Source organism: Haliaeetus leucocephalus, unplaced genomic scaffold (genome assembly GCF_000737465.1).
Source record: "Haliaeetus leucocephalus isolate CR32 unplaced genomic scaffold, Haliaeetus_leucocephalus-4.0 Scaffold657, whole genome shotgun sequence".
Classification (NCBI taxonomy): domain Eukaryota; kingdom Metazoa; phylum Chordata; class Aves; order Accipitriformes; family Accipitridae; genus Haliaeetus; species Haliaeetus leucocephalus.
The window spans coordinates 557,642-572,371 of record NW_010973093.1 but is presented as its reverse complement, the minus strand read 5'-3'; the positions used below and the strand labels follow the sequence as shown (position 1 = coordinate 572,371).

At 40.7% G+C, this 14,730-nt stretch overlaps 3 protein-coding genes across 4 annotated transcripts in view; 2 read left to right on the top strand and 1 right to left on the bottom strand.

Annotated features, from left to right (window-relative positions):
• Nucleotides 1-298, bottom strand: part of NUP85 (nucleoporin 85kDa) — a 19,294-nt gene extending 18,996 nt beyond the window's left edge. Inside the window, exon 1 of the mRNA XM_010579472.1 lies at nt 45-298. Coding sequence (XP_010577774.1) covers nt 45-298 — 254 coding nt within the window. The remainder of the gene's footprint in view (nt 1-44) is intronic.
• A 313-nt stretch (nt 299-611) lies between these two features.
• Nucleotides 612-6,964, top strand: SUMO2 (small ubiquitin-like modifier 2). Its single transcript, XM_010579471.1, has 4 exons — nt 612-673; nt 1,412-1,565; nt 4,657-4,728; nt 6,289-6,964. Exons 1-4 carry the CDS (start codon nt 612-614, stop codon nt 6,349-6,351), a joined length of 351 nt encoding a protein of 116 aa, XP_010577773.1. The 3' UTR covers nt 6,352-6,964.
• A 7,443-nt stretch (nt 6,965-14,407) lies between these two features.
• HN1 (hematological and neurological expressed 1) overlaps nt 14,408-14,730 on the top strand; it is a 10,979-nt gene continuing 10,656 nt past the window's right edge. For both annotated transcript variants that reach the window (XM_010579305.1, XM_010579306.1), the window contains exon 1: nt 14,408-14,588. In XM_010579305.1, the coding sequence (XP_010577607.1) occupies nt 14,533-14,588 (56 nt within the window). In that variant the 5' untranslated portion in view covers nt 14,408-14,532. The remainder of the gene's footprint in view (nt 14,589-14,730) is intronic.

Sequence of the window (14,730 nt, the reverse complement as noted above, 5' to 3'; positions counted from 1 at the left end):
GAAAGGGGGGGGCCGAGGGGGGCGAATCCGGGCTCCCTTCCCGCCCTCCTCGGGGAGAGAGGCAGGTCCGGAGGCGGTTGCTGCCGCTGCCTTCCTCCTCCTCCTCCTCCTCCTCCTCCTCCTCCTCGCGGGGCCGGATCCGGCCTCCCCTGCGCGGCTGGCGGTGGCCGGGGCTGGCTCGGGCGCAGCATCCCCGCTCGTATCCAGCCCTTCGCTGGGGCACTTGCCAGCACCTTCCCATACGGTGCTGGCAGGAGCGCGCCGGGGCCTTTCCGCCGCGGGAGGGGCGGGCGGGCATCGCTCCCTGTCCCTTTTGTGCTGCCTCTCGCCCCGGCTCCCCTGCCCGCGGGAGGGGCTGCCCCGGGGTGGGGGGGGGAGGCTCCTGCGGGCGGAGGGGAGCTTCGCTTTACAGCAGGAATTGAAAAAAAAAAACAACCACAGCGAGAAAACCCACAACCAGCCAACGCCGCCGTTCTTTTTTTTTTTTTTTTGGGTCGGGCCGCCCCCCCTCTATTTTTAAACTGAGTTTGAAGGCGCCAGAAAATAATAAACGGCGGCGGGCCGGTGTGTCGGGGCCGTGGCCTGGAGCGCGGCGTGCGGGGATCTGTCACATGGCGGGGACCCGCAGCCCGGCCGGGGCCATCCGACACCCTCGTTGCTTCTCTGGCCTCGGGTTGCTTCTCCTAAAGAAAACAAAGATGAAAATGCTGCTGGGCACCTCCGGAGCGGGTGCTGCCTAGGAGCTGGGTAGCGTTGAATCTTCTCTTTGCCTCTGCTGTTAACACTCTGGATCAGAACACGAGCAGTGGAGTTGAAAGTTGCTTCTCTGCAATTTCTGCGCGTGGCTTCTAATGGAAGTGAGAGGATCGGACTGCTTATTTAGGAGGGTTTTCTCTTAAACCCTTTCTGAAGGAGAAAGCTTGGTTCTTTTCAGATGTTGTCACCTTTTCAAATACAGTCCTTTAAAGTATCTTGGAAGTTTTCTTCCCAAGTACCTCGACTGATCTGAAAAAGTTTGAGATATAGTAAGAAAGAGACATGCTAGTGGTTGAGATCATAGTTATAACATAAATAACTTTATTTCTTTGTTTGGGAACTGTAGTGTTACGTATTATGCCCTTGATAGAAATAACTTTTTTTTTTTAAATTGTTGTAAAACAACTGGCCTAGTAAGTCTTCACTGCTACTTTGCATCTTAACCAATCTCAAGAATGACAACTAATATTAGTAGGCTTTGGGTTTTTTCGCGTGTGGCCTTTTTTTTTTTTTCCAAATAAAAAGTACTGACCTTTATTTCCTAATTCAAAGTGTCGAGTTGGTAAACAGCTATAATATCTTTATTTCCTCCTTTTTAATGAGCTGTTGCACTTTGATAAAATGTTAACTTCTTGTTTCATACCTTTTCAAAAAGTGTTGTTTTTTTTCCTCAACAGGAAGGAGTGAAGACTGAAAACAATGACCACATTAATCTGAAGGTGGCAGGGCAAGATGGGTCTGTGGTGCAGTTTAAGATTAAGAGGCATACACCACTTAGTAAACTAATGAAAGCCTATTGTGAACGACAGGTATGGTTCTTGTATGATCAGGAGAACTGGTGTCTGGGGGAGAGGTGATCTCCATAGAGATAGATGAAGACAGTAAAGTCTTTAAACTATGTAAATATGCAAAATGATAAAGACTTAACAGAAACTGATTGTGTTGTGGAAAGTGTATTGTTCTTAGGATCTGTTATAGAGTGGACTGACAGGGTTGTGACAGGAAGTGAGTAAAATAAAGATCTGTTGTTATCTTTCTGAAAGCTGCGTTATAGGTGTAGGCTCTTGGGAGGCAACTGCTAACTCTACTGCTCAAAAATACCAGTATGGAAAAGGGTGGGTTAGGAACTGGCAGTACGAACTTAGGATAGAGAGTTGAGTGATAATCAGAACTATTTTTATAACTCTGAGTAAGTTTTTGGTCTGGTCATAGACTTCTGATTTATTAGCTTAGTATTATTGTATTGAGATGAGAGACTATCAATGAGTATTTCAGGGTTTAGAGCTGTTATAATGTCTAGCTTGAGAAGGAACTTGTACATTTAATGGTGAGCTTTGTTTTTTCTCTTGTGGCCTAGTTGTCAAATTAATCTTCCGAGGGACAAAAAAAATGTATTTTGCTAGTGTAGTGGCAACTGCAGCCAACCTAGTAGGTTGTGGGTGGCTATTGCAAGTTTTAAAAATGCCTGTATAACAGTAGTGCTATTTAACACTTTATTCTGAAGCTTTTGATTAGGAAAATTTTGTCTGCGCTGTCCATGATTTTTTAATGAATGTCTGCCTTTAAAAGATTCCATATCTACAAAAGTGTTTGGAATTGGGGAAGGGTTTTTTTTAAACACAAATATTCAGTGATACAATCAAATGCAATAAAATCAGTATAAAATATTGAGGTAACTATTTCACCACCACGAAAAACAAACTCTAATTCACATACAGAGTGGTAAAACCTCTTCGGTTTACCCTTTGCCGCAATAGGAGAGTGATATGAATAAAGAGGGAAAATCAGCTCTTACTCAACATGTGAATACGTTCTTGTATGGGTATTCTGGGGATACATTAGGGAATGCTTGAGGCTGTAGGCTCATTTTTCCTACCTCTGTTGTACAAACTCATATTATGTAAATCACTGTGTATTGCTTTTTCCAAACATAAAGTGCAGTTATATCTGTCTTTTTGGGAGTTTGAGGATTGGTTAATTGTTTGTAAAGTCCTGGGAAGGATGATTTTAGAAGTACCATGCATACTTCAGTTACCTGGACACAAACAAAAGTAAGAATCTAAAACTTTTTGCCTAAATTTATAATTTGCCTTAAAAAAAAAACAAAAAACAAAAAACAAAACAAAACAAAAAAAAACCCAAACAAAAACAGAAAAACGCAGGTGTCAGTTGGAGAGAAAAAAAAAAATCTTTTGAATGGGAGATATTTCTTCTGATTTTGTTTTTAAGCTAGTAGGTATCGAAAGGATATTTCTGTGGAGATGGACTTGTCTTTAATTTTATTTCTTGGGTGGTTACTTCTCAAACTTTGTTTAAAAGCATTTGTTCTGCATATCTCTAAAAATTAGATTTTGTTTGTGTTCCTAACTAGGCATACCCAATCTTAAAATCTTTAAGCTGCGGACTTCAGATTTAATTTTGGAGAGGTGGAAGCTGCGTATAATAGAGAATTTAGCAGCTTTAAAGAATGAAAATCATGTATTGCATGTAGTAGACCTAAAATGGAAGTAACTAAACCTTGAATGATACGTTTAGAAGATGAAGGCTATTCAGCTAGCATTTATTCAGCTCATAAAGTTGTCAGGAACCTGCAAAAAACCAACACTTTTGGAATAGGAAATACATATTTTAAGAAACACAATGTTGGAGAAGATGGCTCAAACCAAATGTTGCTGTGCAAAAATGTGTTGCTGCCATGACACTTAGCCACATGGTTTTCTTAAGATGATGTTCTGAGTGAACACTGCAGAATCTTAGTCACGCTAGAGAAGGCGTTTTGCTGTGAACTATAAAGTCTTACCAAAAAGTTCACTCGTATTCTTTATTAAAATATTTTTCCTGACAAATCAACTTCTAAAAAATAATTACTACATTAAGTTTTCTTTTGTGTGTTATATCTGCTCTTGCATGGCTAAACAAAGGTTGCTTTTCCAATTCAGAGATGCCAAAGCAGCACCATGCAATACATTGGATTTACTTCAAAACCAACTAGACTTCTTGTATTTTTAGATACTCTAGAGAGAGAGTAGATAGAACTGGGAAAGAAGTAGACACCAATGTTCTTGGTTCTGGTTGTATCCTCAAACTTCATTCATCTTCCTCTGCAGAATGTAGTGTGCTGTAGAACACCTTTGAAAACTAACTTGCGAATTTGAAGCTTATGTTATTAGTCAAAGGGATTGTTGCTCTTTAGTTATCTTTTTGAATCCATTGGCTCAAGCAAGAATGAGAAGTAGTCTTCTGGGGATGGAAGAGGTCAGCAAAGTGACTATTATGTGGTAGAAATGCTAGTTTGAAATACTATTCAGTAGATTCTGGAAGTAGAAGATTTTTTTTTTTTTTTTGAAAGTTCCAGCTGTGCGTGGAAAAACTTTGTTCCATTGATTTTTTGTTAGTGGGAATTCAAGGTCAAAAAGTTACCATTGCCTACTCTTTTCTGATGCAGACTAATAGATGCTAATTGCATTTCTGGAAAAAATACTTTAGAATACCTTTGCTTTGGGGCAAGATCAAAAAGGAGTATGGAATATTACTGTTTGACATTTGTTAACCCAAGTGTTGCATTTATTTTTTAAGTGAATTATTATTAAAAAGCACTATAAAAATCCTGGCCTTTGGGGTGAGGCTTGTGTACTAGAAATTGCTTTAACTTACAGTGGGGGCACTGTTGCTTCTATTAGTTATTGGACACAGTGCAATTTTTAATACAAAACAGATTGCAAGGATTTGTAGTGAAGTGCCTTAAAGACAGTGCATGAAGGGAGTATGAAAACTGTATCTTGCGTTATGAATGGTGGCTTTTAATGATCATGCTGCAATTCCAGTGACAAGTTCAAGAGAAAACTTGTGAGTACTTTTACACCAGGCTTACTTCCCTTTGTGTTACTTCTCTTTGTCCAGGGGTTGTCAATGAGGCAAATCAGATTCCGGTTCGATGGGCAGCCAATTAATGAAACAGACACACCTGCACAGGTAAACAACAGAAGCGAGACCAAAGAACTGTATTTGAAATTTGCTGCAGGAGTTGATGCTTCTGTTTCATATAAAATACTTGTGTAATTGCACATATTGGTGATAGAACTTGATCTTTTTTACCATTATTTGGGTATAACTAGTTTAGAATTACTGGAAATGGAATCTAAGACTTCTTGAGTGTTTTGAATAGTAAGTCAGTATCACTAATAAAAAAAATGAAGTACAGTGTATACAGATGGTGAGTCTTGTAAAACTCACTTTATTGAGTCACAGCTCTGAGATAAGAATTGGTAAGTTAAGAATTGAGTTTTTCCTGAAGCAATGGCTTTATTTTTTTATGAAAGCTTGCCAGGATGTTATCAAAGATCCGGTTTGCAAAGTTGCATTTGTAATACAAAAGTCATTTTCTGTTGTTTGTAAACTGAAGCTCTGTTTCAGCAGCATAAAATTAATGAATACTGTGAAGTTTGGGTTGTCTGTAATTAGTTAAAACGAAAGCCATTCCAATAACAGAATGGTTCACTGTGACTCTTGAGTATGTTTTTGTATTGCTCCACATAGCTGTGTTTAATCAGCCTTTCCAAGTGATACAGCTTTATATGCTTTTCAGAACCACTTGTTATGAAATAAGGGACTCTTGGTTTTAGAAGGCTTATGGTAGATCTGTATTTTCTTAGCAGTTGCTCCAAAGAATATGCCTCTCATGGCCACAATCTATGCAACTTTTTAACTTGGAATACTGATAATTGAGGCAACAGGGTGCTTTTGTCCCCATCCATGTTATGCTGAAGCTAAGGATCAGTCTATTTATAGCTGTGGTAAATGCCATAGACCAGTTTGTTTTCCTGGAGCAGAAATTGAGACTGTTTAGAAATATAACTTACGTTAGTTACAGCAGCTCCTTCAATCTTGGTACAGATTTTGTCAGTAGGTAACATTAACATCCCAGGAATATCAACTGTGAAAATTATGGTGAAAAAAAGAGTTGTATCAATCAAGTATTGCTGTTCCTCATTGGCAGTTTGTTATGTGGTTGACCAGGTAAAGTGTTTTTAATTTTTTTGTGCTTGCTGATACTTGGTTTTACTGCCTGATTGGGCTAGGGGCCTTAATTATAGTCTGCTTTCTTTAGTGCTGTAGCTGAAGCCATTTGCACATTTCAACAACAACAACAAAGTGGAATTGTGGCAATGTCCTAAGGTAAACTGAGGAAGTAAATAGGAGAAAGAAGATGCAATAGCAAAGTAGGCAACAGAATTAAAATATTATGAATGCTGATTTTTCCATAGGAGTCATACAGTGCACCCTGAAGTTATGCACTAGAATTCATTCTAGGACAACAGCTGTCGACTGGCACTTTTTTTCCATGTAATTTCTTTGCTTTTGGGTTATGGTGAAGTAAGTTAAATGTAAAAAGTGATGATGATGGAGGGGAGCAGGGCTGGTCTGGTTAAGTTGCATAAAAAGTAAACATGGAGATAGGAAATGTAAGAACAACCCAGCCTATAGTAGATATCTGAGAAGAGTTGAAAGCCTTTTTTCTCTTTTCTGCTGTAGTTGGAAATGGAGGATGAAGATACAATTGATGTGTTCCAGCAGCAAACAGGAGGAGTTTACTAAACAAACAAACAAACAAACACACAAAAAAAGAACCTGCTACTTTCCTCTCCAGAACTGTGCTCCCACAGGCGACACATTCACAATTAGAAAAATGAGACTTGGTTCAGCCACATCCTGACTACTGCAGTATAGTTTTCTCTCTTCTCTCTTTGATTTTTTTTTTCCTATTCCTTCTATTGTACATAAAGTAACTGGTGTATGTGCACAGACATAATGCATATTTTTTTTAACTAAATGGCCAATGGTATGTTTTGATCAACATTTAATGGAGATGGGGTGGGAAAACAAACTGGTTCTGTGAAATTGCCCCTTTCTCCGTTAGTGGCATGCTCCTTCTACTTTTATCTTTATATTCCAGTAAGTTATTTTGCTCTCACTGTTTAAAAACAAAAACCTTGCATACCTTGTTTGATTGGATAATTTCAATGTTTTTCTTTTATCATTGTAAAACCAAGGACAATTTTATAACTTTTTTGTACGTAGCTGTTACATGTAGAGCAATCTCTGTCTAAGTAGGGGTAAATTACTCTAAAAAAAAAAAAAAAAAATCCTAGATAGTTTTCCCTTCAAGTAAAGCGTCTTGTTGTTTAAATAAACTTCTTGTTTAAAATAACCAGATTTCTTTATTTTTCTGTGGAGTAATAGTACTCGGCACTTATTCCTTTCTCTGCAGCTTTTTATGCTTCTCAGTTCTCAGCTTTCTGTGTGGTAAGTAAGCATAATCCCCCTTTTACAGTCAGAAGACTGTTGGAAAATGAAAGGCTTCCTTGAGACTTCTCAGCCAGTCCATAGTTGAACTAGAAATAGAAGTCGGTTTTCTCTTCTTTTGGTGGTTTTTTTGTGTGTGTATGTTCTGCTAAGCAAAAAATGTTTGATTAGGCAAACTGCAAAATACTGGACTACTTACTAATGCCTTTGGCTTGAGATCTTTTTGTCAGTTTTTAGTAGAAGCATCATTATTGTTGTTACAGTAGCTTATTTAAAACTCTGTATTTGAATGCTTTTTGATGTAAACGTTAAGTTACAAAGAGCAAATAATTTTGTTAATCATTCAGTTTACCGTGGTATCAAATGGGAGATGCTTGGAAATGTAAAGCAAAAATAAAAACCTGAGTTCTGGTTTTGGGTGTATAGCTATGGTCGTGTAGATTCCAAGCTCTGCTTTACCATTGTGATGTTCCTGCTTGAAAGGGGAAGAGGTTTGAAGTACCAAAGGGAGCTAGTGACAATGATGTTTTTCATGAGTCTTTTCCACAAGGGTGTTGTTCCTTAGTTTTCTGGGGAGGTTTATAGGTTGCAGTGAAAATGCGTGGACGTTCGTGAAAGGTTATATGCCTGTCTGCTCAGCAGCCCCAAAGCATTCTCTGATGTCTTAGGAATGTTCTAATATTTTGTAGTGTTTGCAGTAAGTTAATGCTCTTTTAGGTACTAACTTGTTAGCTGAGCTTACTTTTTGGTGGTAGTTTTTGTAATAGTTAATTCGAGAAGTGATTATTACACACTAGGCCTGTGCCTGCTGGATCTGGAAATTCTTTTTCTGGCAAAATGATGGGTCTGTGCATTTAGCTGGTGGACAATGATCTATTTGATTGTCACAATTTTAACACATTTGATACTACATTAATTGCATCTAATGTAGCTATAAGAAAAATAGCTGGTTTTGCAGTTGCTTTTGACTATATAGCTGAAAGATGTAATCTACTGTATGCCATTGTTTTAATTCTAGGAACTTCTACTGCTAAGCAGGTTACTTCTTATTCTGGTATGTATCTTGTAGACTTATGTGGTATATTGCAAGGTTGGAATTCTCTCTCGTGAACAAATGTTTTCATATCCAAACTCATGAAGGCCTGGAAGAAACTTCTTCAAAATAAAAGGTATGGGGAATATATTTCAACACCTTTCATAGGTTAGACGTGGAATACTTTCCTCTTTGGCTTTAGAATCTCTGGTTTTCAACCTGGCTAGACTTCTGATAACAGTATATAAAATTCTTTCAACTTGATGTCATGCCAAAACTTTTCCCCAGAGAAAGCTGTCTTTATCTTGTTTGGCCAAAAAAGATGTTTGGACTTGCTCTGGTTTCTGAAGAAAGGGTGAGGTCTCCTTAAATACAGGGTTTTTTCAGCCCAGCTTAAGACATTGAAGCACAAAATTCACTGTTGTGTCTTGCCTACTATTTTTTCTTTCCTGAGGCAATACAAGTCAAGTGGCAGGTACTGAATGGCATGCTTTCAAAAACAATGTCTTAATTTCCTGAATTAGTAGAGTGGTGCTTCATCTGCCATGAACTTATGTGCAGGATTCTTGTAATATAATGTTCCATTAATAAAATGAGACCATTTAACGTGAATTTTGATTAGCGTACCAAAATTCCCCTGTACAAAAATGAAAAACATAGGCTTTCGTACCTTTGAATTGATGTGGCAGCTTTGGAAATACACTTTAATTAAGCATAAAGTGAAATTTCCTCTAGTATTTAGCAACAGGCTATTAAAAAAATGGAGAGGTATTGATCACCTAAATTTCTCCACTTCTAACATCTTTCTGCTATTCACTTGAGCTTGCTCCTCGTATTTCTGAAATAATTCCTCTAACAGTGCTGAATGGTTTTTATGTAAGATGGTGACTGCAATCAAAAACTGATAAAATGGTCTTTTCTGAGAGCTGTTTCCTTGATCAGATAAAAATCAAGAAACTCAAAGATTTTAAGTAACTTAGTTCCTTAAGAGTCCCAAACATTTTATTTCCGTTAGTGTAGCGAACTGTTAAGTGGACTGGCACATTCTGATAGATAATGTATTTGTGTACACAGCAGTGCAGAAATACTAACCTGTTTTTTAAAAAACTTTTTTTAGAACTCTTCTTGCATGGTCTTGCAAATACTCTCCTTATCACAGAACTTGTTGCTTGTTGGTACTTCTCTGCTGCTAGAGAATTTACCTGTTGATTCCTGTGTGCTGGGACCTAAGTGGTTTTGGTGTGAATTCATCATCACTAAGAAAGCTACTAACTAGGGGTGATGATTCAGAAGTGTATGAAGTACAGGGCTGTAAACAATTTGGATCAAATTATTTGGAGTTCACTTTGCTGTTTGGCCTGGCTTGATTTGTAATGATTCTTGGGTTTACGCTGGTAGCCTAATGGACTACTAGAAGTCCGTGTGTTGGAGGATAAAGGAAAACTGGGCAAAGAGATCTTATCACACTAGTTGGGAGGTAAGTTTTTTGTTTGTTAAACAGCTGGGATCTTTCAAGAGCCTGGGCAAATTGTATTATTACCCACAATTTTCAAGTAATGTATTCTAAAGTGATTGCCATGCAATTTAGTTAATAGTCCTCTCATGGTTTTTTAAAAGAAAAAGAATGGAGTAAGTTGTAATTGGATACAATACTCTAGCAAGTTCTTGTGGCTGGTAAGACCTTGCCTTCAGTGTATGCTGGTTCTTTAGTCCCTCAGACAGTTTCTGTTTCAGTTGGTGGAATGGACGCAACCTTAAGCATTATTTGGCTTTCCAGTTATTTAAAAAGACATAACCGAAACTGTTCGTTTCACGTAAGGCATTTTTATTCATGTATGGCAGAGATACTGACAGATTGAAAGCACAGCTGGTTTTGGTGGGACCCTGAGTTAACACCTGAAAATCAGTGCCTTAGTTTATCTGAACAATGGGTATAATACCCACTTAAAAGGGCTCTTGTGAGGATCTGTATTAAGTGGCCTGAGATGCTGGTTCAAAAGGGGTTCTGGGAGTGCAAGGCTGTTCTGAAATGGAATAAGCTAAACTGCCCAGAGTGTAAGGAAATACTCCAAGGGGTAATGTGAGAGGGATTCTTGTACTGGCATATGGAGGTGTTCTCAACAAAAGAAAAATCCCTAAAGTAGTACTAAGATAATTGGTTCTTCAAGATAACTACAATATCAAACCAGATATAGCCTCTCTGCAAAGGTTATGGTCAAAACGAGGTTATTCTCTTCCAAGAATATTACTTTCTAGTACCTTCACTTCATTACGTCTGAGTCAGGCGATGTAATTTAAGTGCTGTCGTTTTGTCTGTTGGATACTGGTTCTATTGTGACCATTACTGCAACATTAATGAAAAGGTATAATGTGACTGGCACAAAAAAATAATACTTTCTGTGCTTCAGCCAGTTGGAAAGAATTGAATTTCTAAGGAATAGCAATTTGTTTTCAAAGCTAAAAATGAAAAACTAGATGCTTCCTTGATCATCTTCTATTAAATCGAAAGTGAACAATAAATTGAAGGATTTTTATTAGAATTTTAGATTGTGGCCACTTCTCAGTATGCTTGCATCAGCTGGTGTGACAGACTGTTGTGGAGTAATAAAAGACAATGTAAAAGCATTTAAATAACTTGAATTATTCTTAACTATATTACCACTGTAATCTAATACATTTCATTCTCTGGATTGTTGAGGTTTGTTCATTCTGGCTCTTAACCGGTTGCCAAACTGAATGTGTTCTGATAGCGAATAATTTAATCCTCTAATTTATATTGCTTTTTTGTACTTGGTGTCAGAATGCATTGGTAGTACAGCACTTCTCCCTGGTGGTTAGGAGTGTGAGGATAAATAGGAGATGGAAGACTGGATTTTGATCCCTGTTTACTGTTTTTGGTTGGCCTTCAAGATGCTGAATTACAGAGGTTTCCTGTAGCATGGGACTAATGGTCTTACTCTGACATGGAGATGCTGGGAGGCCCAGCTGGTGCTTATGAAATGGTTTGAGTCCCTCTGAGGGGAAGAGTTTTCCTCTTCTGAAGAATTTCAGCTTGTGCGGGAGGGATCAAGTAGGGCTAGTGATGCTATGAAGGCAGTGGCTTGCTGTCAGCACTGATCCCAGAAGTAAGGTCAGAGGGGTGCTGTACAAAGACAACAGAAGTGTATGAGTTGGTGAGGAGCTGCAGTGGGAATGGGGACTATGGGAAGAACTGTAGGTTTTGATAGTTGTGATATGAGGATGACTTTGGAGCGCTGGGGGAAGACTAAGGTTGTGGAAGCCCAAACAGATAGTAAATAGATATTGCTCCTTAGGAAAGGAATATTCTCTGGAGGTATGTGGATGCAAAGGACAGCCTTTGTGATGAATTTTGTGATGTTTAGATGTCCCCACTTTCGGCATGCAGTCCACGGATCTCATTAAAGCACATCTGATGCCCTGCAAGGGCTCTTGAAGGATCACTTGATTAAGAAAACTTCACAGTTCAAGCAAATTCAGACAAGACAAAAGTGGAATGAAAGGAGATCTTTGAGGACACTGACTTCCTCTTCTAGTGATGCTTGTCTTTTTTTCCACTAAGGAACAATGCTGTGGAGTATACTTCAGACTTGGTAATGCTGGATGCCCAGACAAGAACAGCACCACGAATTGGGCACTCTGCTTTTTATGTTGTTCAGAACTACGTCTCTGCAGCTTGGAGAGGAGTCTGTACATTGTGATTCAAGCCTCCTTCCCAAATAGTAACTTAGTGTTACAGACTTTACCTGAAGATGTAAAGAGGCACCAAAGTAACTTTCACAACTCTTGCAAGCTACAGCACCTGCTTGGTAGGACAAACCGTGGAATCTGTAGGGCACCAGTCTTCCACTGAACTTCCACCATGCATTGCTTCAGATACAAAAGTCTTTTGACAGCTGCAAATCTAACTGTAACAAGAATTATTTATTAGCTGATGCTTAGTCTTTCCTTCAGCTGTGAATGAATTAGGGGAAGAAGAGAAGACAAGACTTGAGTCAAAACCTTTTTTTTGTACAATGTGCTTGAAATAAAGAAAGAATGCTCTTTGTGACTGCCATAAGTAGCGGAGACTGGCGTGAAGAAGAAACCCTTGGTCATGGGAGGATGACCAAGCTGAGGCTGTTCTCAAACCAGTGGTATCTCTCCCTGCCTAACCCTTGCATTTCCTGCAGTCTTGTTCAGACTTCCAGATGCTTTTTGCATTCATCGCTGGTTGAATTTCAACAACAGGTGGAATTGTTTGGTGTCTGAATGTTTCAAACAGCTGCTGAGAATTGTTCTTGTCAAATGTCATCATCCTGGGAAGGATGGTAAGCCCAGTTTCTGTAGCCATCTTCATAAACCTCTTCATCTTGTTATGGGTAAATAATCAGCAAAGAAGCTTTTATTTAAAGACTGCTGCAGTCAGGACTGTCTGAGAGATCAGTGGGGTCCCTTGGAAGTACTGGAGGTTTAGAATGCTAAAGCTGCATGTTAAAACTAGCTTTGTCAGAGGGAACAGGTTTTTCTTCATACTGAATTTAAAAAATGGCTCCGTATGTCTCAGGGGTACAAATTTAAGAGTCAAATTCTGTGGGTTTGAATAAAAAGCATTTAGATGACAAAATACTTTGAAAGTTCCCAAGAGAGCAGCTGTTTACCTGTATGCAAGTAGGTATCATTTGACTTCTTAATGCCCAAGCCTAAGGGATAACAGAATTAAAACAACTGTGTCATGTTACTTAAAGTTTCCCTTTAATCTACCTCTAGAAAGATGTGATGTGACAGGGAATTCCCTGGGGATGTAAATAGTGGTTGGGCCTTTTTTTTTTTTTTTTTAAACAATTTTTTTAATAGATTCTAGATTAGAAAAAAAAAATACTGTGGTCCTGTTTGTGTAGGTTTAGCAGTTCAGCTTCCTTCTGAGTTGTGTTAATATTAAAGGCTGGTGATAATTCAGACACATGACATAGATACTTGTACATAGAGTGAAGGAGCACAAATAAAAGCTTGTATTTTCCAGACCAAAAAGAAGTATTTTCTAGAGAAAAGTGTTTTGGGGGTATTAAGGGCTGTTACTAGTGCAAACTGGGAGGAATGGATAGAACACATAGGGGTTTTCGTTTGCCCTTCTCGTTCCTTTATGCAAGTACTAATTAAAATAACATTTGCAGTGGGAGGTCCTGACACATTACTTTTGGAGTAAAAGTTGTGGTGATCAAGGAAGCATCTGTGTGTCTGAAAGCTGCAGGGAGTTCAGGAAGCTCCCAGTCACCAAATCAAAGGTGGATTTGACAGATAGGTCAACAGCCAACATCTGGTAATTTTAAATTATGTGCTGTATGAGTTTTGTGCTGGCACTTGGTGGAAGATACACGGCACAAAAGCATGCGGCCTTGTGTTTTTAAGATACAAGTGAGCAGTGTCGCTGGGCTTTGTAGTCCACTTACCATAGACGTTCTGGGACTTGCCTAATTTTCATGGAATACGCCACTGCTCCAAAATCCTCTGGTATTGCAAATTATTTTATTCCACCATGTCTTTTGAGATGACAGCATTTCACACCAGCCTTGCGTGTCTCTTAAGGCCGTTGGCTTTGTCTATCCTCCTTGAAGCCAACTTCTAACGCCACAGCAGCCTTGTGCGAACCTTCCGCGCCTTGATGGCCTCTGTGTTGTTCATCCACGTACTTTGGAGTTGCGCCATGACGTGCTCTGAGGCAACCTCAAGGCTGGCGTGAGCCGGGCCACCTCCCAGCATGGTGATAAGTGTGAGGGAGCGGGGCGTCAGCAGGGATGGCCAAGTGGAGTGCCGGGTACGGGTGTTGGTGGCCCGATGGTAGTTGAGGTGATGTCCTTAGAGGTGGCTTTGGGGGCAGGAGGGGCACGAAGGGCTGTTTGTCGAGGAAGGGCCACGGGTGGGGTGGTGGGGCCTCCCCCCTCGCCTGGACTCCCCTCACGGCGCGGCCTCCCCTCACAAGGGAAACGCCGCCGAGACTTTTGTCTCACCTCGTGTGGCTAAGCCAATCACAGCTCACCTGGTATGAACGACAGGCCTCCCGCCAATCATCAACAAAGGGCGCCACCGCCCAGGTACAGCCAATCACCGCAGAGCAGACGTATTGCTTCACCAATGAGCTTTTACGAATGAGGCAAGGCGCCTGGGAATAGACGGTGAGGCGGGCCAAGGGGCAGAGTGGCAGGGCGCGGTCGAATAGGCGCTCGGGATTGGGTTTGAACCGCCCAATGAGGAGGCTGCTGGGGGGGTGGGCCTTAAGGTGAGTATAAAAGGCGCCGCCGGTGCGGGCGGCGGCTGCAGTTGTCACCGGCAGCAGCAGGGTAAGGCAGGGACGGGGAGGGTGCTCCGTCCCCGGGACCGTCACCGCCCGCTGGCCTCTCAACGGAGCCCTTTCCCCTTCGTCCATCTCCTCCGTCCCTGCCGCCATGACCACCACGACCACCTTTTCGGGCATGGACCCCAGTGGCAGGAACAGCTCCAGGTCCGGCGGGGGGGGGGGGGGGGCTCGGGAGCCGTTGGGACCATTAGGGCGGTGGGGGCTGAGGGCGTTCGCGGCGGGGCCGTCACTCCCCCTCGCCTCAGGGCCTGGGGGCCCGGCCGGGCACGGAGGGGGCTGCCCGGAG